This window comes from Scardinius erythrophthalmus, assembly GCF_964197995.2.
Source record: "Scardinius erythrophthalmus genome assembly, chromosome: 2".
NCBI classification, from domain to species: Eukaryota; Metazoa; Chordata; class Actinopteri; order Cypriniformes; family Leuciscidae; genus Scardinius; species Scardinius erythrophthalmus.
This window is the reverse complement of record NC_138222.1, coordinates 11,307,003-11,331,151: the sequence shown is the minus strand read 5'-3', so window position 1 is coordinate 11,331,151 and position 24,149 is coordinate 11,307,003. Positions and strand designations below refer to the sequence as shown.

The following is a 24,149-nucleotide window of genomic DNA, read 5'->3' as shown; positions in this document are numbered from 1 at the left end:
AGAGTGGTATGGCAAGTATAGCCTTTTAATTTACATTTTGCAGATGCTTTTATTCAAAGCAACTTACAATAAAAGAACAGCAATTTGTCACAGATCTAATATTTTTAATATATATAGTATACACAATTTATAGTATGCAATGTTTATCCTTTTGTGTCCACAAAAACACTATCATAATTTAAAAGGTCTTGCAAATGTTTTGTGTGCAGTGCAATGACAGGCAACGTACTTATATACTGTGACGATATTTGGCATTTTACACTTAGTGTCACATGCTCTCAGTAACCTGAGTTGTCATAAAGTGGTTTGTGCACATACAAAGGACCCATCAAAACAACATACTCTGATATCTCTTTAATAATCTTCAAAATAAATTATATGCATGTACATTTATGTAACTAAATTCATACAGATAAAAGCATAATATCAAACATCTTTAAGACATGGGATCACTACAATACAGATATGGTATACTGCCCTCAGTGGACATACGACAAGATACTCTTTTGCAAAATTATTCTACATTCTCTATAACATTCCAGAAACATTCACTCTGAATGCTGATTTAGCAAAAACAATTACAAGTTGTTAGATTTACTTGCTACTATTAAGGGTTGATAGACTTCAGTGTGCATTTTTACAAGGTATTTTTGGTATAAAGTTTTACATTGTTGGTACAGTTGAATATTTAAGCTCTGGGTGGCAGTTCTCCAGTTAAAGCTCCTCTGCCATCTGTAGCAAGGAGTTTATGGCAGCATCCTTGTTGCCCTGTTGGGCCTCCAAAACAGTGCGAATAACTTCCTTGTCCAGGTTGGGAAACATATCCTGAAGGGCTTTAAGGTCTTCTTCACTGCAAGGGGTGCTCTGTGGTGCAACAGGAGGCACAGCTGGCATTCCCATTGGTACCACACCTTGGTTGTACAGACCAGGGACACCTAGGTGCAAATTTGGACAAAAGAGAATTTTTTGTTTTATTTTTTATAATTGAAAAAAGTATTTAAATGTACACAGGAAACAATTTGGGGGATTCTTCTGGGGAGTCTTACTATTTAAACAGAATAGGCTTGCTTTATTACTATAACCCCGACATATGAAATAATAGAAAGAAATGACACATGCTTTATGTTTTGCATCATATTTGAAACATCAGGCTTTTATGGTTCAGATAGTATGGTGTAGTGAGAATATGGATCTCGAACTCGAGGAGGAAAAAACACAGCAGTACAGCAGACTTTTTACTCAAAATGCAAATAAATATCAGTTGTCACTCGATATCTGCCAATAATATGTCTTAGTAAGATGATATTAAAATGCTTAGTGTTATGATCAAAACTCTGTAGTTTCAAAACATATTATGTAATGCACTACAATGATGATTGAGAGATGAACAAACAAATATTCCCCAAAAGACTGATGGATCGTATTTGATAAGATTTATCTTGAAATTTTACTAACAATGTAAGTTATTCTTACATTTACTTCATAAAAATCAGTAAGATTTAAGTAAGAGTAAGACTATACAAAACGGCCTTTTACCCGATAAACAAGTATAAACTCTCAAGCAGGCGACAGAAGGCATGTAGAAGATTTTGTACAACAGGTTCCTCAGCAAAGTTTTGATAAATTTTGACTGATAAATTGGAAACTTTTGCACATTTATGATTTACGTATCATATGATACAGTTAGATGGACTGCCACACTGTTGAGTCGACACTGTGACATGGTACTTCTGAGCCAGGTTTTCAGCCTTCTCGGGGCACTGAAACATCATTCTGCATATAGAGCTCCAGCAGACAACAGTTAACAGTACTATTCCACCTGCTTTAACAGACCACATATTTCAGGCATCTGATCTCCAAGTACTGCTGCAGCTTCCTTTAGAGTTTCGTATTTGCAGTTGTGTTTACAAATGTTGGTCTGTGTTTGAAGTGTTGCAGGATTCAGCTCAGCGTATGGAGCAATGACTGAAGAATCCACCTCTCTGGATAAAAGCATGCTCTTCAGTTGAGCAAGAGTATGTACAGTAAGCCACTCTGTCTAAACATCTCACTTAACTGCTGGCCAGTGGTGTCCAACATCCTGTAGAAAGGTGTTTTGGAAGTTGGGCAATGTATCGGGCTGAACATTAGGTTTAGATGCCATGTCTAATGTTTATAGTTGGTCTTGCAGTTTTTTATTCTGATTCTCAAGGTGCCGTTGAGGCATTCCAACTCCTGAATAACTGTGGTGCCTCTCTCAAATCTATCCAACAATCCCCTGGCAGTTGCTCCTATGGTAGATTGGGAGTCATTTTCTGCCATCTGTTCTAAGCAGAGTAACATGATCATACTGTGGTGGTACAGGAATAATTGCAAGAGTCCTCTTAACCCACCTAGTGGGACACAGGGTTTGTAAGCTGTGGACATTTCCCAGTGTGGCTGCTATTTCTTTAAATGCATTTCTGTACTTTCCAGAAGGATTGTACAAACAGCCAAGACTGTGGACCCAATCCAATGCATCACATGTCAGAGTTGATGACTTGCAAGCAGCCTGGGAAACCAGACTCACACAATGAGGGCCACAGTGCACATACAAGGCTAGTGGCTGCTGCTCTAGTTTCTTGGCTTTGATTCTTCCAGACACGCTTGTCCACGCAGACAAGACAAAGGCAGATTCAAGCGCATCATAACATTGAAAGCGACCTTAGCCATATGCTCATCAGTTGTTTATCGATGGCCTTTTTCCAGTTTTTGAACCCTGTCTTGCTGTGATGAAGGCCTGGTCTGTGTTATAGCCATTGCTGATGTTTGAGATTTGAATTCATTTACATAATAAAAGCAAAAAAAAAAACAAAGCAAAGGAAAGTCACAATGCCACTTATCTTGAAACTGCAGAGTTTTGTTTGTGAGCCTCTGTTCAACAGCAAACTTTCAAGGGGGCTGATATGGTTTAAAATGAACCTTCTCATTGTCCGTGTTGCTGTCTCTCACTGCTGGTCTTTGCCTGTGCTGCAGTCTCTCTCACTGCTGGTTTCTTTCTGTGCCGAGTATATCTTTTTGTTTGTGTCTGTATTTCATTCTTCGCTGCTTTCCATTCCTCTGCAGGTTTCTATCTCAACCTCTTTCCAAGGGTTTCTTTCTCTGTCACTCTCCCTGGCTGCCCTCCTTTTACAACTCTCCCTGGGTGTTCTCTCTAGCTCTGGCAAGTTCCTGTTTCTCTCTCTCCCTGGGCATTTCTTCGCTAATCTTTTCACATTTATCCCTGAACTGTTCTTAATCATTGTTCTGAGAGGTCAAAAACCAGAAATCCACACAGTTGAAGGAAAAGTGTGAAAAAATACTTTGACTACCTTTTTTGACATTACTTTTCAGCAAGCAATTCATGTAATCACGTATTACTGTTTAATTTCAATCTACAAATAAGGTATGTTTTCAGAATGAATTGCTAGTTTATAATTGATTATTCCAATAACCAAATCTGATACGAAATATCTGAGAAATATTGAGCTTATACTTGTTACAGGCTTGCCTTGCAATGCATTATGATCATTGTACCTTTGTTTAAAACACAGCAATAAGCAGAGGCAGCCTTAGACAATGTGTTTATGTGTAGCTGAATGAATAGTCTGTGCAGGAGCAATAAAAGCAAACATATTTTCTTGCTATTCTAACAGACTGCAAAGTAGAAGTTAGCTTAAATATTGTTATTCAGCAATTACTGATTTTTAAACTGACAAATATTTTTAAAATGCGCTGTCATTTGGACAGTGTGAGTGATAGAGTGAGAGTGATAGAGTGAGAGAGAGTTAACGGCCCTTTCCAAAAAAGTAAATATGTAGGATAATTAGTTAGTTTAGTTATCAGTTTTTCAATATTGTTAATAGCCTACATTCATCAGTTTTGAGAAATAAACAGGACACCCGTTTCACCAGACTCGCATCAATCAGTTGTCAGGTTTTTAAATCTTTGTTAACCTGCAGTTGTTTTAACCATTACGTTGTCATGACAGTATTTTAGCCATTGTATAAATAAATAAAGTAAGTAAAGCGCATAGGCGATGTAAATAAAATATTGAAAAAGTTTAAAGGTAAACAATATTAGCCGACTATTCAGTGCCGACTCGCTGTAGGTTTAGTCATCTAGTCTCAGAGTCTTCATACCATATTTATATACTGTAAATAATTAGCATATTTAATAAAATAATTATTACACAATTATTATTAAAAAAATACTGAAATAGTTTTACGCTGGGCTACAAAAAACTACTATAAGATATTAAAAAACTACTATAACTATAATTTATCTGTTAATTAATTAATAATTGACTAAAACAACATCAGAAATATATTATCATCATTACACTTCCTTATTTTTGGATATCTGAAAAAATCCAGAAAAATAAGCTGCCTTTTCATGATTAAATGCTAAACTCTTTGATCTTCTTTCAGTTTGTAAGCAAGTTCTGGAAGCAGAAATGTGACCACTGTAAACTTTCATTTAACTTTGTGTCGACAAAAGCAAAAGGCAAAAGTATAGAATTAAGTAAAGGGGGGAAATTTCAAAAAGTGTGGGGGAATTGCGCCACTGGAAATAGAGATCACGATTCTCCCACAATTCTGAATAGACATTTAACCAAAATAAAACTTGCTACAGTCTATTCAAATATGTTTAATAATTTGAATGAATTCGTTTTTTTTTTTTTTTTACAAACATCGGTTAGAAAGAATGACTCATTCTTTCATACTGGTTTCATTACTGGATGAATCGTTTTTTTAACAAATCTCTTTAATGAATGCTTTAATGACAAATACATTTTTAACAATCACCTAGTGGTGTAACAATGTAATCGATACAATCGTTATTTGATGTGCCAAGTTACTTTCAAAAGGTGATTTGCTCTATTTTAGTTACTACCGTAGACATCAGTGTTTATAAACGAACTATAAACTTTTGTGAAGTTGTTTCATACCTAAACATGACAACCGCTCTCTCTGGCTCAGCGGCAACGAGCATTTGAATGTTCCAGTGTGATCGTTCTTGTCAAAGGTCTAATAGACATAGCCGAATCATTGTCATTCAGGAATAAGATCACATGGGTGTTGAAATCGAGATTGTGATCTTTTAACAATTAATCATGAAGCTCTATCATATAGACCCTGAATTTAAGCACAATCGGCCAATGTTCGATTACAGTTTTAAAATGAATATTGCCTGATCGCTTGGTGCATCCCTAGTTATGATGATAGATTGTTAAACAAACCTGCTATGGGCACATATCCAACGCCTTGCTGATAAACTGTAGGCATCAGAACCACGGGTTGCGGCTGCATCATCATTCCCGCTGGTATTGACTTGTTCAAAGAAAAGAAAAAAAAAGATTCAGTAAAAGTTGACAAGCTCTTTCCTTGAGAGAGCTACTGTTCTTACAATTTTTCCCAATTTATAGCACATGTATGAATTTTAGAGCATGTCCGGACCAGAACATTTGTTTAGGTTAAAAGTAATTTGAGCAAAAATGCAAAATGACACAATTGCAATCAAATTGGTTTACAACTTAACATCAACATTAAGCAACAGCTTTTATCTTTTGTTTGCAATAACACCTGGTCAAGACATGCCAACATTTTCAGTTCAAGCACAGAAGTATTTCTTAGGACTTACTGCAAAAGACATGACAAGATTAATCATGCCTTCTTTGTCATCACCCTGTCTTCCGCTCAAACTGTACCACTCATCCACTACGGTGCCCTCACGCAGGCCCTCTGGGATAGTCACGTGTGTCCATGCGATGCGATCATCCATGGAAAACGCCCTCTGTCCACCAACACACAACAACCATCAGTTAGGAGAGGTTACTGCCAGAATAGTTACCATTACATTTAGGTTTTCAGAATTTAAAATTTCATGATTAAAAAAAAAGAAAAAAAAAAAAAAGAGTTGTTATTTGTGATATTTGTGAGTCATGTAATAGACAGCAGACAAAAGGCTTTCTAAAGCAGGGTATCTGCAGGATTTAAAAACAAAACAAATTAAAGGCTTTTTAAAAACCTTTTTTAAGATTTGCACAAATAAAAGTAATACCATATGAGTGGGGTTTTTCAGTGTCTATTTTACACTATTATAATAAGAAGAAGAATTTGTTACATTTATATAGCGCTTTTATGAGTACTCAAAGCGCTTTACATGGAATGGGGAATCTCTTCAACCACCACCAATGTGCAGCATCCACCTGGATGATGCGACGGCAGCCATATTGCGCCAGAACGCCCACCACACACCAGCTTATTGGTAGAGAGGAGACAGAGTGATTAAGCCAGTCAGTATATGGGGATGATTAGGAGGCCATGATGGATAGAGGCCAATGGGCAAATTTGGCCAGGATGCCGGGGTTACACCCCTACTCTTTTCCGAAGGACATCCTGGAATTTGTAATGACCACAGAGAGTCAGGACCTCGATTTAACATCTCATCCGAAGGATGCAACTAAACCATAATATGACCATAAATCCCCCAATTTTAACAACTTTACCATTCAAATACAGATTTGACAAAAAACTAAGTGTTTTATAAAATAATAAACCTCACATTTTAGCCTTTAACCATTTTTTAAGAAAAGGGATGAGTCAAAATTACAAATGATTATGTTTATATTAATTTAAAAATATATATTATAATATATTTATCACATTTTTTAAAGGAATATAAATTTAATGATTTACTTAAAATACTTGAAATTATAATGAAAACTCTTCTTATACTATATAAGACTTATGTCCTTAAATTTGATTTAACTGAATATAAGACTTTTTTTAAGGACCTGTGGGGACCCTGTAAACCAGGGGTCACCAAACTTTTTTCTCTGGGGGCCACATTATCGTTCCTGACTGTGATGGGGGGCCGGGGCCGGGGCCGGGTCAGCTATATAACATAGAATTGTATGACCCAGACCAAAATGACCACCAGCAGGCCTCATTGTGTAGTAGAGATTACTAGCCTGGCACAGCCATCCCCACTACTATATCCACACTACTATATCAACACTTGATTCCTGGCACATATTTGTTTATCTTTACTAGTGGTTTGCAAAAGTTGTTTGTTTTATTTAAAGTTATTCTTCACAAATAATCGTTGGTCCACTGTTCTTTGAAAACTCTGCACTCTCTTTTTGGGGTGGAACGGTACACAGAAGTCACGGTTCGGTTCATACCTCGGTTCAGACATCACGGTTGGGTACAATGAAGGGAAAAGCAAAACAAAAATGCAGAAGGCTTGTGCATGTCTCAGGCTGGACCACCAAAAGAAAAATAAATGTCTTAAACCTTGTATTTTTTTAAATAAGTTTTATTAATAAAGTAAAGGCATAGAACCAGTTTATTTGTAGTGCACTGACAATAAATAGTTTTATATAATTAGTTCATTAATTCAATTAATAAAAATACCTTGATATGTTTGGTAATTGTACCTGAATTAATTGAAAATTAATCTGCTACATTTCAGATTAATATATTTGTTTTCCTTAAAAATGTAATTCACAGTAACTTAAACACTTTGCAGTTTGAATGATGTCCTGCATAAACTAAATGACGGAGTATGTTTTTATGTTTCCACTGTTCGATCGCGGCCGCGCGCCACACACACACACACACACACACAAATATAAGTAAACACTTTACGACTTTCCGATCGCGCCCACACCTCTCTCTCAACATATTCCAGCAGGCCGGTTCAAGTAGTGGGGGGCAGAGGGGCTGGGGGGCCAGTCAAAGGGGGGTGGCGGGCCTAAGTCGGCCCGCGGGCCTTAGTTTGGTGACCCCTGCTGTAAACCCTTTTCACTTATTGCTGTGGAAAAGGTTCGGGTTCCAGTGGCATAAACAGCTGCCTATTTCTCTGATACAAGTCCATAGTTGAGAGCATTATTCTGAAGAAAAAATAAACCTAAAATAACAATCATGATTTATAATTGTGATTGTAATTCATCAAAGTGCAGTTTTAAATGACTACAACTAGACTAAATCACCCAGACCTTTATGCCCAGTTTCACAGACAAGGCTTAAATGGAATAACTTTTGTGTCTTTTTTTATTCAATCAAACGCAACGTGTTTGAGAGCAAAAATAAATATATTGTAATTAAAAAATAAAAGACTGCAAATAAAGTCTCAAAGCAGTTTTAATTAAAAAAAAACAATAATATCAAAACTCTTCTCAAAGAAAAGATTTTCTTTGTACAGTTTTTATTATGCACACACAAAATTGCTTTCTGTTCTGCTGTCATTGTTTGCAATACTAAAACCTTAATTGCGAGTTGAAAAGTTTTGAATTCAAGTGAAGCTGCAGTTCAGGGGGCGGTATCTAAGCGCCACTATGACAGGCCTGTTTCTATTGGTCACTCTCGCTTGGCGCAACAATTTGGCCGCAAGCATCCTGGCCAAATTTGCCCCTTGGCCTGTGTCCATCATGGCCTCCTTAATCATCCCTATATACTGATTGGCGTCATCACTCTGTCTCCTCTCCACCAGTAAGCTGGTGTGTGGTGGGCGTTCTGGCGCAATATGGCTGCCGTCGCATCATCCAGGTGGATGCTGCACATTGGTGGTGGTTTAGGAGATTCCCCATTCCATGTAAAAGCGCTTTGAGTACCCAGAAAAGCGCTATATAAATGTAACGAATTATTATTATAAAACATTTGAGTCGCAAACAATGACAGCAGAACAGAGAGCAAATTTGTGCGTGCGTAATGAAAACCGTACAAAAAAAAAATCTATTTATTTATCTGCAATCTTTTATTTTTCAATTACAATATAATTATTTTTACTCTCAAACACATTATGTTTGACTGAATAAATAAATAAAAACACATAAGACTTAAGTCATTCCATAGGTATAAGCCTAATCCCAGACTAAAAGCAACTTGCACTGACTTATCTTAAAATATGTCAGTGACATTGTTTTGTCTCAAGATGCACAGCAGTAATGTTTTATTCAAAACATTACATTTATAAAAGCTACTTATACATCCTAATTTAACTTAGTCACCTAAAACTTGACTAAGAAAAAAAAAATGGTTAAGACACATTGAAGAATGAAAAAATTCTTTAATTTTGTTTTTTCTATTTTCTAATTTTCACTATTTTGAACTACTTGAAAGGCAAACCCACTGTGCTGATAGGAAACAAAGGAAAGTAAATTGCTGCTCCAACAGGATATTTGTATTGTAATATTGTAAAAGTCTAAATTATTTTGTCTTCTTTTTTGTTTGAAATAAAGACAGATTACAGTCAATTTTTTATTAAAACTACATATTAATCAATTCTTGTCAACAATACTGAATGTTGCTTTAGTCAGTTATTGTTTAATGATGGCGGTGCCGTGTAAAAAACAAACATTTTGTCATAGTTTTCGTTAACAAAATTAAATATATATATTAAAAAAATTATAACACTATTAAGATTGCTTTATTTCAAGGAAGTAATCCATGTACAAAAATAGATGAGAGCTTTCCATTATTTATAGCTCAGATGAGAAAGAGACAAGAATGAAGTAGATAGAATGAGGTAAGACAAAATGATGGCATACTCGTTGCTCGACAAAAATGAAAAGGTTTTATATGTAATACAAAGTTATTTCAGTCTGACCTCATCAAAGATTTCCAGATAGAAGGAATCCACCCCAGGTGGGACAGTGCACTGGATGACCTTGTTCCAGCGAGGGTTCTTTGCTCCATTGTGGGCAGTAGGAGTCTCATAGACAGCATACCCGAGTCGAATCCTGCAGTAAGGGTCCATGCGTGTCATACCATAATTCTTTGCAAGCTTTGCCTGTTGAAATAAGAATCTGATATAAGATAATATCATAACTTGTAGGCTTTTGAATTTCCTTTCAAATATTCTGTATTATTTTTGGACACCTAAAGTCACAGATGCACAAACACAAAAAAAGTCACAATGAGCCATTCATGTACAAATTCAGTATTAAGCAAAGCAACTGGCTGAAATGCATTGCTCATGTAAGCGCCTAATCAGTGTTTTAACCACAGAAAATGTGAGCGATATAAATAACTTGTTATTATTACTATACTATTATTATTATACCTTTAAACAGGTTAGTCACTTTTACGAGAAAGACCTGCAGCATAAAACATAAAAATACACGTGGTAAAACAGACATATTTTCTATATAAAAAAATTAAATTATACTAGAATTATACATAAATTATTGACACTGCCCAAAAAGGCAAAGTTGCATACCCTAATCCTAAAGGTGCAGTCACATTTACTGTTGTCCAATGAACTTTGGCAGGCAAAATTCTGTAATTTCAATAGGAATCCATGCAATCGGGTATTTTGCACAAGGATGAAAGAATTTGCTAATGTGACGGCACCTTAACTTAGATGCTGATTCATTTTCCAGTCAATAACAGCTCAATAAATAATTAGTCGACAGATCAGAAACACTTCACAACTGAGAGACGCTAGCTTGGGATCGGCTTAGGCCACTCTGGGACCTCTTGGAAATATATTTACCTCAGAAACAAAAACAACTGTAAAGAGATGACTCCAACTCCTTTGAGGACTTCAGATGACGCAAACTCTGAATCAACATGCACCAATGCTATAATAATTTGTGTAATAAGTAAAAAACAACCAATGCTATAATAACTTGTATTATTGTAATCATTATGTTCACAACTTGTACTAATTAGTTCAATGAGCAAATCGTTTCTGCCATAAATTAATACATTGTTAGCTAACTGCGTGATTTGTATATGGAGATTTCTGAAATACATTACTTGGACAGTCACATCTGATAACAGATGACTTTAAATTGTAATATAGACATGAATTTTCTGTAAAACTGAAATTATATGTATTGTGTAAAGCTATACAAATAAATGTGAACTGAACTGAATTAAATAGCTAGTCAACTGGGAAAATGAGAAGTACTATTAAATTAACTTTACAATAATGAAAAATGACATGTTTTCTGATATGTAGCCTAGTAACGTAAAAACATAAGGTATTATGCTTTGCAATGTAGCAAAGTATCTACATCTACGTTAAAAAAAATACTTTATTGCTGTCTAATATTAACATAACACATAAAGGTACCTGTACTACAGTGATGCTGAGGCGACCAGCTGTTCCCAAAGATCCTCCGTACTGCAGCTGTCGGGCTGCCTGGGCGTCTAACTGTACCTGCTGTTGTAGTTGAGTCGGGGTGATCCTCAGAAAATCCTGAGGCAACTCACCAATGTAGACCTAAACAGAGAATAAGAACATAAACAATATACAGTTTTAACAGTAATTACTAGTCATTCATTAATGTGATCATCTCAAATCAGTGACTACTGCTTGTCCAAGTACTTCTAATGGAGCTATTTGTATGGCTAATAAAGACAAAGCATTTCAGTAGACATTATAAAGAGAAGTGAAGAAATAGGGCAACCCTGTTTAACCCCCACGTTTGATGGAAAATCAGTTTGATGTGCCTCCTGGTAAAGAGATTGAACTGTTTGAATTTTGCATAAAAAGAAACTGTTTCCAAATGTATCTCCAAACTCAAATCATGGAAACAATGGAAAATAAACAGGTGTTTAATTGAATCAAAAGTTGTTGCAATCGTTGTTTAAAAATGTGATTGGTAAAAACTTGTCTAGAATTTTGGGGTTCTTATACTTGCCTGGCTTGGGATTTAAATTAAAATATACCTTGCTGCTTCTTTTAACATAGAATAGGTCTTTATAAGTCTCCAAAGGAAACTCCATCCAGTTTTAGTGTGTAGTGTAATGTTCATCATTATCAATGGGTGATGTCTTATTACAGTTGTAATCGAAATTATTCAACCCCCATTCCAAATCAGGTTTATTGGCAAAATTTGAGACTTTAAGCTGTTTGCAATCAACAAATCCAACAAAAGTAATTGCAATAGCTCAACACAACAAATGTTTTAAGTGGTTTCCCCCAAATTCAACTGAAAATGTCACTTTTAAGGACTTACGCAGTCTCAAAATTATTCAACCCCCAGAATAGAATCCCTCACAATAGCACAAATCTGCAAAACAGGTGTTGTCTCAAGCACACCTGATGCAACAAATCAAGAAGTTCATTAGTTGCACCAGGTTTGCTTGAGCTAAAACACATGAAATATCTGAACTGGCTAGGTTTGTTGAGTCTCATGTTTGACTGCATGTTAGAAATATGGCTAACACCGTGTCCTAACTACCCTAACGACGCATGATTAAAGGTATCTTTTCCATGTCAATCAGAGTTTTTGTCCTAACCAGCCGCAACACACAACAATTCTATTTTAGAAACGGTTTCTATTTTTCTGCGACGTCATGGCTGTAATAACAATTTGATTATGTAGCCTACTTATCCATTTTCTTGCGAATGCCATCAAGATTACTCTTTGGTGCTATGCACTTGCCGCGAGACTCACACGCTGTTCTGATTGGCAGTGGGTTTTGACTGATTTTGACGTATCTCGCAGTCGCGTCACGTCTAGTGTGGAAAGGCAAATTATTTGTCGCTGGAATCTTATCGGATCGCGTCTGGTTAGGACACGGTGTAAGTCAAAAGAATGGTCCAAAAAGTTAAGAGAAGATATCATCGCCGTTCACAAACAAGGAACAGGACACAAAAAGATAGTGAAGGCACTAAATGTTCCTAGAGACACCATTGGAATCATAGTTCGCAAGTTCAAAGTAGGGCTGAAACTAACGATTACTTTTTCAATCGATTCATCTACCGATATTGTTCTCCCTGATTAAATCTAACAATATTTTTTTAACCATAGCTACAGTGTCAAACATGGCAGTGTCCATAAAACAGTTTTACAACGATTGACAGTGCGTTATTAAATACATGAGTCGAGGCGTGTGTTCATCCATTATATTTTAAATAACCAGTGTTTCCGCTACATTCATTCTGTGGTTGAAAAAAATTGTTTGCCATCGTAGTCTTTAATCAAAGTCTGAAAAGTTACTTCCGGTCTGGAATGGCGTCCCTTCTCTGATGACGTAGGTTTGAGGACTTGGGTTGGGAAACGCTTAACCACTCCCTTCAAACCGTTAGTCAGTTATGAGCAGAGATGGAGAGGAGGAGCGCTAGAGTAAAACCCTGCCCTCTGTTCAATATTCCGTTTCACTGGGAAATACTTCACAGCACTGGAGAAAAGTCGTTTGCAACTTCCTGTTCACGCGGACTTTAATAAAACATTACACTCACATCTTCTGGAGGTTCAGCAGGAACACGTTGGTACCGATCCTTTTTTTCTCGTTTGTAAAGCTGTCTGGTGTGAAATGATTCGCGCAAACATGAAAGCACAGACAATCGTGGGGAATTCCCGTGAGGGAATCCCCGCGTCAATCCTTTGGGCATATTGCTTCAAAAACAAAACTCGGCCATAGATATAAGCATCTAACAATGCGAAGCGCTGCACGCTATGACTCCACATTGCTTCAAGTGCATCATTCTGCGCATGGGATGCGCATAATCGCTTTGCCGCTCTAAAGTGAATATCACTCATGGGCGACGCCCCCATTAGAAAATGATTTTCATTAGAAAATGATTTTTTTCTAACAGTTTAGAAGACTTCTTGAATAAAATGCATCTTAATATCATTTGTCACTCTATATCTCCAAGTAGGCCTAATATGTCTAAGATGATATTTAAATGCTTAATTTTAAGATGAAAGCTCTATCATTAATTTTCATTGTTGGGGCAAAACACAATGTGATGCAATAGTCCTACAATGATGACTGAGAAATATGCATTCCCCAAAAGCTTGTTGTATCATATTTGAAACATAATATACTCAATTGATTGAAACCTTTAAATCTAGCCTACATGGGGACCATCCCCCAACAGTTTCACCAAATCCTGTGGAAAGCAATGCAATAAAAAAAAAAAAAAAAATTCTAATTTAAAATTTTAAATTATTTATTTTAATTTGGTGTTACATTTGAAATGAAATGTTGACATTATATTTTTAAGTTATTATTAGTGTTCTCCTTTTAGAAATTACAGAGTCCAATGGTTCTAGAGGTCAGAAAAGTGATAAAAATGTTAGATTCTCCTGCAAATATTGGCGCAAATTTTGAGAAAATCCACCACAAAATCATTTTAGGCCGCAAAAAATCTGAAAAAAGTCCAGAGTAATCCTGGAGGGACTGAGTAATCAAGCCGAAATGTTACAAAGGCATTGACTGCGGTTTCAAAATTGCCCCTGGATAAAAAAAGTTCACACATTTAGGGGCCGTCAGTATACCGTCAAGTATACATCTGCATCGGGGGAGTAACATAATAATCTCGTTCACGGTAGAGAAAGATGCATGTAGGCTACACAGGAAAAGAAACCGTGAAGACATTGAATTTAACAAAAAAGCCGTCATAATAATCACAAATACACTTACATTGCTGACATGAGTTTTTATGAATGAATGGCTTGCTCTAACTGTTGCTCGGTCTTCGTAAACGTGCTTTTGCACCATCTGCTGGTGAGATCGACTAACAGCAGATAAAGAGTATGCTCGGTTATCTACTGCTTTTCCTGTAGAGTTTTCTGACGAATTTGAACCACTGAATTTGTGGAAGTGAATTTGTAAAGCGAATTCACTTGTGTCAAATTACTGATTTATTTGGTAGGTAGCCATGTAATAAGCGGGATAATGTAGAGCGAGGCGGTTGTTATAACGAATACAACCCCTTCAGGCTAATTCAAGACTTTACAAATTACAAATTCAAGGTTGTATTCGCTATAACAACCGCCTCGCTCTACATTATCCCGCTTATTACATTCGCGTCGGGGTCTTGAATCAGCCTGTCGGGGTTGTATTCGCTATAACAACCCCCACGCTCTACATTATCCCTTAGGCTACTTAATCTTTAAGGAACTATTGAACTCAAAAGTCCCAAAATGTCATTCCGGGTAACTGTCCCGGCTTAAAACCTGAACACAAAAATACAACAAAAATGTAAAAAATACAAAATAAAAGTATTTAAAATCTACTTGGTCATAATTGTATTGATGTTTTCAACGATACCTACAAATATAGGCTAGTGATAATCCTAAGCTTATTTACATTTTTATGACAGAAAGACTTTTGTCTCCAAAATGTGATTTCTCTAATGTCATTCCTGGATAACAGACATCAATGACCATTTTGGACCACAATGCATTTTGGTATGTCATGTGACATAATATTGTACCAAAAAGAAGACCCTGAAGGAGCACCAGAACATGTGCAAAGGTCAGTAAGCGTCTCTTAAAATGTTGACATATTTTTGGTCCCACTTTGTAGCAATATCATGTCCTTTTGGATAACACTAATAAAACATTTATAATGTTTTTATATTAAAAAAAATCTAGGCCTATTTGATCTAAAATATTACCTTAAATGATGATAGCTAAGGTGTAGTTTTCCATAGGTGGTTAAGTTAGTGCCTGATTATAAAAAAAAAATATTTGTTTTGTCATTCCTGGATAACAAAAAACCTCTGTTAGCCAGGACATGTCATCCGTTATCCAGAATGACATATGCATAACAATCTAGTTTTTAATTAACATTTGTAAACTTTTAGGCATAGTTATATTATTAACATTAATATTATTTACATAATTGTTTGGGGGGTTTGCCATATTTTTGCTGTCATTCATCTTGATTTCATATGATTCAATGAGTCACATGGGTCATTATCATTGAATTGAATTTTGTAATGTTTATGGTCAAATCATGAATAATGTAATCATATTAATATATCAACATTTTATAAAAGCTTTAGTATAGCTCTGGTGTTTTAAGGTCAATTCTGTTCTTCCAGATGCCCCTGTCTAATAAAGAGAGGCAGAGATGGTTCAGAGCCAGGATAAGCGCAGATGCAGAAGGTAGGGCTGAGTATCTTGGAAAAAAGAGAGCAAGGTATTATAGTGATGACTATGTGTTAGTAACAAGCAAACTATAATATTAATCGAAATAGGTTCACACTCATTTGCAATAAGCCTAAATGTTTTAGCTGTATAATGTTTTGTACTATTCCCTTGGCCATTGTTAATGAAGCATTATAATTTTACAAATTTACATTAAATTTTACAGATTTTTAAATCATTCAAAACTTGTCAGTGTCTCTTACTTGGTTTCAAGTTTGAGTGTTGGAAAGAAAAATGATACTGAGGATGGTTTTTATGGTAATACTGAAACATATTTGCAGAATGTCCTTCCTTCTAACAGTATTTCATTCTGGCTAACAATGACACAGGAAATTAATTTAACCCATATTTGTGTGTTAGATTACACAATTCTGTTTTTGTTAAGTTAATGATAAAACAAGTCTTATTTAGCCTAATTTATTGGAAAACATTTTTCATCAGCAGTCAAAAATGAGCCCGTGTCTATGTGAAATCCCAAATTGATTATATTAATTGTGATTAAAATGTAGTTTTCCGAGCACTAATTGTTTGTTGAGCTCCAGTTATGGATATCAGTAGCCTACATTTGTATGCCAACAATGGTAGAAATGTAATTACTTTAAAAATGCATTACGTTACCAGGAATGACATTTTCATGGGGAAAAAATGTCCATGATTCACCCAAAAAAAATGGTTAATTACATTCTTTAAATGTGTACGTCATTGCATTACATACACAACACTCTAATAAGTATAGAAAGTCTGGGCTTTCTTTTATTAAGCCAGTTTTTGTTGTTGTTGTTTTTTTTTCACATTTTAAATCATTATCCGTCATTCACCCAAAAACACTTCTATCTGTTTACTATGATTGTATTTTACTATATTGATGATCACCAAACCTAAACAACTGAGGTTGACTAGAAGTGTCCGTTATTACGTCATGCGTCAACTTCCCTTTACATACAAACTGCTTGCTAAATCACGAGCCCGATGTAGCCAACAATACAGTGCACAAAATTACGTCTAACAACTATCATCCATCATGGTAATGCGCAAACTGTATGTTTTTAATCTAATAACGTTCAAGAAAAACGTTCAAATAAATTAAATAATAAATAGCCTAGTCTGTTTAGTTACAACACGGACACAATTTGGTCTGGCATGAAATTATATTTGATGACGTATAGTCATCACATCTTTCTTAACACAAACGACCTACTTGTTATGAAGAACTCGACGTTTCCGCAACACAAAATTAAGAACTGGTATACGTAGCAGCTATGCATTTTGTACTTTTCGATACTTTGTGCCTGTGCGTCAAACACTGTGATGTTTAGACGCCACTTGAGCTGTCTTCTTCGTGTAAAATCTACACATGCCTATTGTTGCATTGGTAATTCTGTACTGCGCAACTTTCAATGTTTGTTTTCATTGGGGAAAATGTTTATTATGCAGCGTGAGCAAGCTAACATGTTGTATTAGACTGTATTTAAACAAAACGAACTCTTACCTGCCCCCGTTGCGTGCTAATTGTTGTTGCCATTTCGAGGTAAGGTAGACAACGGTTGTCTTATTTTTCAAATAAGCAAAATATAAAAATAATTACGTCAGAATGCACTGATATCTAACGAGACGCACTAGCGAAGCTCGCGACCGGAAATGACCAACCACCCTCTCAGGCGCCGCCCAGTTGTACATTTCAAAATAAAAGTCTTTTGGCATCTATTTAAAATTAGAACGATTACATCGGAGACTTCTCAATAAAAACTCAATCACCATGACAAAAATTACTTAAATAAAATTATGCAGATCACACACGCGCGCGCACAAACAAACACTCATTCATTCAAACATTCATCAAACATAGGCCTACCACATTTGAACCTGTACACAGAAATCCCTGTAATAACTGTCAAGTTGAATCTACCTTCCCAGAGCCAGTGATTAATCTGTTTTGATGTTCCTATTCCCTATAAGATGTTCCAGGCAAATAAATATACCAATTAACAAAATAATGGATTAAGATATTTTTACAACACTAGTTGTGTTGCTCATAACTGCACTATATACTCAATCTGAAAATGACATGAATGCTAAATAATGTAGGGAAGCTACACACTGTTGTTTTGATTATGGAAGTAGCTTAAATGTGTCTATTGTTCATAACCTATAAGCAGATAGCCTATATCATAGACAAAAAAATATTTTGAATTATGATAACTTCTGCCATAAAGCTCTAAAATAAAGTTATTAAAATGATACCGTTATCATTAATTTGGTCAAAAAAAGAACAAAAACAAAATTCTGAGGATATTATCAAGTACAAAAAAAAGGAAATAATACATTTAACCATCATTATAACAAAAACTATACACTATTTCTTGGGAGATTGTCTAATTTGTTTTGTTTTTTTGTTGGTGAAGATCCAGAAATTTGCTTTCTATGTTAGACTTATATAGCACTTTTTAAATTGTGTTTTTTTTTTCATCTCATCGTTTTTGATGGGACTGAAGTCTGTGTTGACAGATATTAAATTTGTTCTATTGTAGTGATAACAATCCAAAACGTTGGCCTACTATATTGTCTTAGGGGAAAGGAGGAGTTCAAAATTAAAAACACTTCCTGGTGTACTAATGTGCAATGCAAATGGTTTGGAGCAAGTCAGACGTCGAGTAAGGTAAGACTCTAGTATTAAATTCAAAATCAAACAAATTTTTACATTTTTAAACGTTACAAACATAAAATTCAAAGTTATGTTATTGTTGTTGTTTAGGTAAGAGAATAAATATATAGCTACGCATCTGAAAAAGCTCCCCTAGTATTTGTTTTATTGTGAGAGTCTATGTTGTGCTGTTTTATTTTTTATTGTTAGGTGAGGGTATCACTTTAAGAAACGCGGAACAGGGAAGTTGTCGACCACTCTGGCTATCGCCTGTCGCTTTTCTCATGTCCATCTCAGAGATATACAGGGAGCCGACGCGAAATGTTTTCTGTTATTATGAAATAACTAATGTTCATTTACATTGTTGCTCTTCTTTTATCCCTGAAACATGAACAGGTCCCAACTCAAACGATCCAGAATATTAAGAATGGCCTTCACAGACTACACTCGTCCGGGGGACAAAGAAGAGACCTTTATTCTGAGAGCGACAAAAATCGGGTTGGTCGTGGCTCTTTACTGGTTCGTTTCGATTTCCATGGTATTCCTGAACAACGACCTGTTAGACAACAAGGACCTAGATGCGCCTCTCTTCATCACATTTTTCCAGTGTGTTGTTAGCGTTGGACTATGTTTGCTCATGAACGTTCTCGCAAACTTTTGTCCGGGATACGTGGATTTCCCGACTTTAAAATTTGATTTGAGAGTGTCCAGAGAGATGTTGCCGTTGACGATCGTGTTCATCAGCATGATCACATTCAACAACCTGTGCCTAAAACATGTGGGAGTTGCTTTCTATACGGTTGGCCGCTCGCTTTCCACCGTATTTAATGTTCTTTTGTCCTACACTGTTCTAAAACAATCAACGTCCTTGCACGCGGTGCTGTGTTGTGGAGTCATTCTAGGTGAGTATCAACCCTTCCCATCTCTCTTATGAATAAAGAAATGAACACAAATGGAAGTTACACGTTTCTTCAAAGTAATACAAATAACTATTAAAACATTTAACAATGTGAGTTTTAAAACATCTATAATTAATCAAATCGCGAGGCAAGTAAAGATGCATACTTCTACTAAAAATAATATTTATTTTGATTCTAAGAAAATAAGTCTGCACCAAGTCTATAAGGATAACGTCAAATAAAAGCATGGAGAGCCAATCAGAATCCACCCGACTTTTAAAGTGGTCGAGCACTTGACTGCAGATGACATAATGGCAGCGCACGATTATAATAAACAGAATATTTTTGTTCGTTAGTGTGGACTATAACTATAAACTTTTAATAAACATTATAATGCTATGATAATAGGAGAGTCTATACCACAGCTATGACAATATCGAAACAGAGGACCAGTATCATTATCACTCTCAGTATTTTATGTAGGCTATTTTTAACTGAGGAATAATAAAAACAATGACAGCTTATCAGATGTCACCAGACTTAAAAGAGCTTGAGCTTTTAACGATTTATCGGGCACTCATGGGCCGTTTACATGACACCGTTTTCAACTAAACTAAAAACGAAACTTTTTTCCGTCATTTACACAACAACAGCATTTTGGTGACCTGAAACGCAAGCTTTTGAAATCAGGTTTCAAAGTGCAAGTTTTTGAAAACAATACCATTATTGTCTCCGTGGAAACTACAAAAAAGCAAATTTGTGAAAACATCATGCACAGGCGTATTACGTGTACAGTCAATGGGCCCTATTTTAACGATCTAAGTAAGCACATGGTCTAAAGCGCATGGCACAAGTGGAAAAAGATGGGAAAGCACGCCCATGGGCGCACAGATGGGCGCAAATGCATTTGCTATTTAAACAACGTGGCGCAGGATGTGAAAATGATAACTGTGTCGGGCTGAAACTAGCAAAAAACACTTGCGTCGCGCTCGCGCCTGCCGCTGCATTGCGACAGGTGCATGATAGGGCCCTAAAGTTGCATAGTGTTTCTAAAGTGACATCGCCAACTAACCTACTGGCCTGGTATGCATAACATTTTAATGTTCTTTTCACGGATCCTTGTGAATGGGGATTGTTTGGACAATGTCGTTGTCTGTACGTGAAAAAAGCAAAGGAAAAAACTTTCCTTTCTTAATACATCGTTGTCAAAAATATACCCTTAGAATAAACTAAATATTATTCTTCACTGCTCTAAAACTAAAAAGTAAAATGCCTTTTTTTTTATACTTTCCCAGCGACTGTGAGGATCCCGTTCATCTACACAATGGTGTCTGCTATAAAAGAGGAATGCTGATAGTTTGTGCTTTGTTCTTTGCCTTCAGGTGGATTCTGGCTGGGTGTGGACCAAGAATCTGTGGCAGGTTCCCTTTCTTGGACAGGCGTCATTTTTGGTGTAGTTGCCAGCCTTTGCGTATCTCTCAATGCCATCTACACAAAAAAAGTGTTGCCAGTGGTGGATGGAAATATCTGGAAGCTCTCCTTCTACAACAACCTCAATGCTAGTGTACTTTTTATTCCCCTTATGGTCATTTTCGGGGAATTAAAAAGCTTGTTTGAGTTTGGTCGACTAACAGATTTACATTTTTGGGGCATGATGATTTTAGGTGGAGGCTTCGGCTTTGCAATTGGATACGTGACGGGACTTCAGATCAAATTCACCAGTCCATTGACGCACAATGTGTCCGGCACAGCCAAATCCTGTGCACAGACTGTGTTGGCAGTCGTCTACTGGGCGTCCAATAAGAGTGGGCTCTGGTGGACAAGCAATATGATGGTGCTGGGTGGATCCTGTGCCTACACCTGGGTCAAAGGACGTGAGATGAAGAAAGAGCAAGTGCCTGTGGAAACACAAATCACAAACACAGAGAAAACTAAAGATGACCCAGGGGTGTGAAAATATTTTGGGAATTATTTTGTTGTAGAGACTTTCTGTTTAGCACATCAATATAAATGTATATTTTATGGGCATTTGAATATTCGATGTATAAAATTTCCTTTGAAGTGTAAATTATTATTATTAAAACCTTTTTAATAATACTCTATCTAACTTTTTTAACAACAACATATTTCCAGCAACATAGTTGCTGTGCCTGATAGATTAAGTACTCACAAATCTGTTTTTATTTTATTTTATATATTAGTATTAATTGCATCAATCAATAAGACTTACTGCTAAATTAAGGCTATAGACTATAGTCATTTTTATGTATAAATATGTGGATTATGCAGCCCCAGCATTCTTGAAGTGTCAAATACTTCTGTCAGTTAGGCTACATGCACATGACAAAAATACAATGTAAACAGTCTTTATTCAGGTGAGAAACCAGGCTTAGTCAGGGGGGCCAGATGAAAAAAAAAATGGTGTGGTTTAATTTCAGCCTGCATCAAGTCAGATTGTGGATTGATCATTCAGAATATTTCATCCAGTTCCTTCTGCTTGAAGATCTGGAAACATCACACCAGAATTATAACAAAACCGCACAAAAACACAAACCAGCACATTCTCTCCTCAAAGATTATCTCATTTCGTCTGGAATATAGCTCAGTGTTTTACAGCCATAGGCTGCACAATGCTGTGACATTTTCGATGAAAATGAATAGATTTGTTAATTGTGAGTGATGAACAGCCTCATGTTATCCGTTCCAAGATGGCAGACACGTTGACATGTTTGGAGCGGTTGAATGTGGATTCTATGTATACATTTCTATGCATGGAGCATTCAAATTTGGTAAACAGAAGCTCAAGCATGCTTGCTTGACATTTGAGAACCAATGAGGTTCTTTCTCGAGAGGAAGGCAAATACAGTTGAGCTTCCGTTTCCATATTTGAGTGATCTATGTATGTTTGCTGTTTAATGTTTAATTGCTCAATTAAATCTTTTCATCATATAGGGACCGGGTCTCTTCAGAAAACGTAGATTAAAACGCTTGATTCATATGGATTTCTTTTATAGTCTCTTTATGAATGTTTTGAACAGTCAGAATTTTGAGTTAGTGTTGAACAGTAAGAGTTTTCAATAGAGGGACATAAATATCTGATTTCATTAATTTCATATATGTTAATTTATGTTCCAAAAATGAATGAAAGTCTTATGGGTTTGGAATTACACGAGGGTGAGTAATTGATGACAAAATATTCATTTTTGGAAACCTTTAAACTTGTTGCACAGACTTGTTTGTTTAAGGAGGACACATCTCTGTGATTGCTTGGGGTTAAAAGACAAAGCGACAGATCAGGAATAACCTGTTCCCTGGGATGGTGTTATTTATTCACTGGGCCATTGTCACTTTTGTCTCCGGCATTTGCATTGCGTCCTGTTATAGCAGTGGTTCCCAACAGGGGGGTCGCGGCCCACAAGGGGGCCTCAGCGAGCTCTCAGGGGGGTCGCGTCATATTTTGAAAAGTTTTGCGCAATGAGCATTAAATAAAAGCCCTTAACTTTATTCTGTTCAAAATGTACAAAATTTATATGATGAGCGAGTTCATCATGAATCCATTTTCCAATCCGTGTTTTTGTCTTATCCTGAACAACTATGGTACACCTATAATAAGTGTTTACATTGGGACTATTTTACACTAGATCGGATCGCTGCCGCTGCGGAGTAGCCCAGTACCTGCGTGACTCGTCATAGACGTACACAGAGAGAAGTAGTTCCGGCTACAATGTTCTTCCGAAAGACGCATTATTCTGTAAGTAAACGCAAGTTTATTATTGCTCGCTATATAGCGCCAAAAGCGTCAAAAATAAAGCCTCACATTGATTAAGCCTCACAAATAACATGCAAGTATTGAGGTCCCAGACAGCAGTCATTTAGTAATAGCCTATATTCTTTTCTTTCTTTTTTTACCTACACACCAGTGTGAATATTTTTGTTACTGTATTTCAAATAGGGCCAATTTATAGGCTACTCCAAGGCTTACGTTTTTAAATTACAAAGGGCCTAATGATGTTTTTGTTATTGTATTTTTAATATTATAGGCTATTATTTGTGCATAAACATATCTGGTTATAGTAAACACCGTTTGTTTGAAAACAACATATTTTGTCATCCTTGCTGCAAGCTTACAAGAGCGATAATATCATTAAATGTGAATGGGGGCCCTAAAATATTTTCTTGGGAAAAAGGGGGTCTCAGACAAAAAAAGGTTGGGAACCACTGTGTTATAGGACACTAAAAATCTAAATACAACAAATGTCTGGTTTAGGTTTCTGGCCATTTATACATGAGTTAACAGATACTGATAAATGAGACAAGACACAAATATTGAATATTTATGTTTTTTTGAATGAGGTCTCCAGATTTATATATATATATATATATATATATATATATATATATATATATACTTTATAACAGTAAATAACATATCATATTTTATTATATGATGATTAATATCATATTTTTAAATATGATGGTTTCATTATAAATATGGTGATTATCTCTATAGCACGAATTTTATTCATCGTGCCATTTATTGGCCTACGCCAAAAATAGTTTTTGCGTGCATATGATACGCACAGTAACCGCTTGGGTAGGATTAGGGGTGTGGAGTGCGTGCGTATTACACCACGCCATAAAGTGCGTATCATGTGCACGCGAAAACTATTTTTGGCGTATAAATGACGAAATAAAATCCGTTCTA

The 24,149-nt window shown here is 36.0% G+C and overlaps 2 protein-coding genes across 2 annotated transcripts; one reads left to right on the top strand and one right to left on the bottom strand.

Annotated features, from left to right (window-relative positions):
- Window positions 1-339: 339 nt before the first annotated feature.
- On the bottom strand, window positions 340-17,564 carry tollip (toll interacting protein). The gene is made up of 6 exons (XM_081359959.1): window positions 17,394-17,564; window positions 11,086-11,235; window positions 9,613-9,795; window positions 5,641-5,793; window positions 5,240-5,330; window positions 340-935 (listed from the first exon to the last, which is right to left on the bottom strand). Exons 1-6 carry the CDS (start codon window positions 17,424-17,426, stop codon window positions 715-717), a joined length of 831 nt encoding a protein of 276 aa, XP_081216085.1. The 5' UTR covers window positions 17,427-17,564; the 3' UTR covers window positions 340-714.
- A 909-nt stretch (window positions 17,565-18,473) lies between these two features.
- On the top strand, window positions 18,474-21,710 carry slc35c1 (solute carrier family 35 member C1). Its single transcript, XM_081355845.1, has 3 exons — window positions 18,474-18,560; window positions 18,942-19,447; window positions 20,827-21,710. Exons 1-3 carry the CDS (start codon window positions 18,517-18,519, stop codon window positions 21,396-21,398), a joined length of 1,122 nt encoding a protein of 373 aa, XP_081211971.1. The 5' UTR covers window positions 18,474-18,516; the 3' UTR covers window positions 21,399-21,710.
- Window positions 21,711-24,149: the final 2,439 nt, after the last annotated feature.

Bases quoted from the DNA above. Each gene is read 5' to 3' on its own strand.
- tollip (XM_081359959.1), bottom strand. From the start codon at position 17,426: ATGGCAACAACAATTAGCACGCAACGGGGGCAG. The intron at 5,794-9,612 runs GTCAGACTGAAA...GTTGGTGGACAG, and splicing joins ATCTGGAAATCTTTGATGAG to AGGGCGTTTTCCATGGATGA. The intron at 5,331-5,640 runs GTAAGTCCTAAG...TCTTTGAACAAG, and splicing joins ATCTTGTCATGTCTTTTGCA to TCAATACCAGCGGGAATGAT.
- slc35c1 (XM_081355845.1), top strand. From the start codon at position 18,517: ATGTGCAATGCAAATGGTTTGGAGCAAGTCAGACGTCGAGTAAG. The intron at 18,561-18,941 runs GTAAGACTCTAG...AAACATGAACAG, and splicing joins CAAGTCAGACGTCGAGTAAG to GTCCCAACTCAAACGATCCA. The intron at 19,448-20,826 runs GTGAGTATCAAC...CTTTGCCTTCAG, and splicing joins GTGTTGTGGAGTCATTCTAG to GTGGATTCTGGCTGGGTGTG.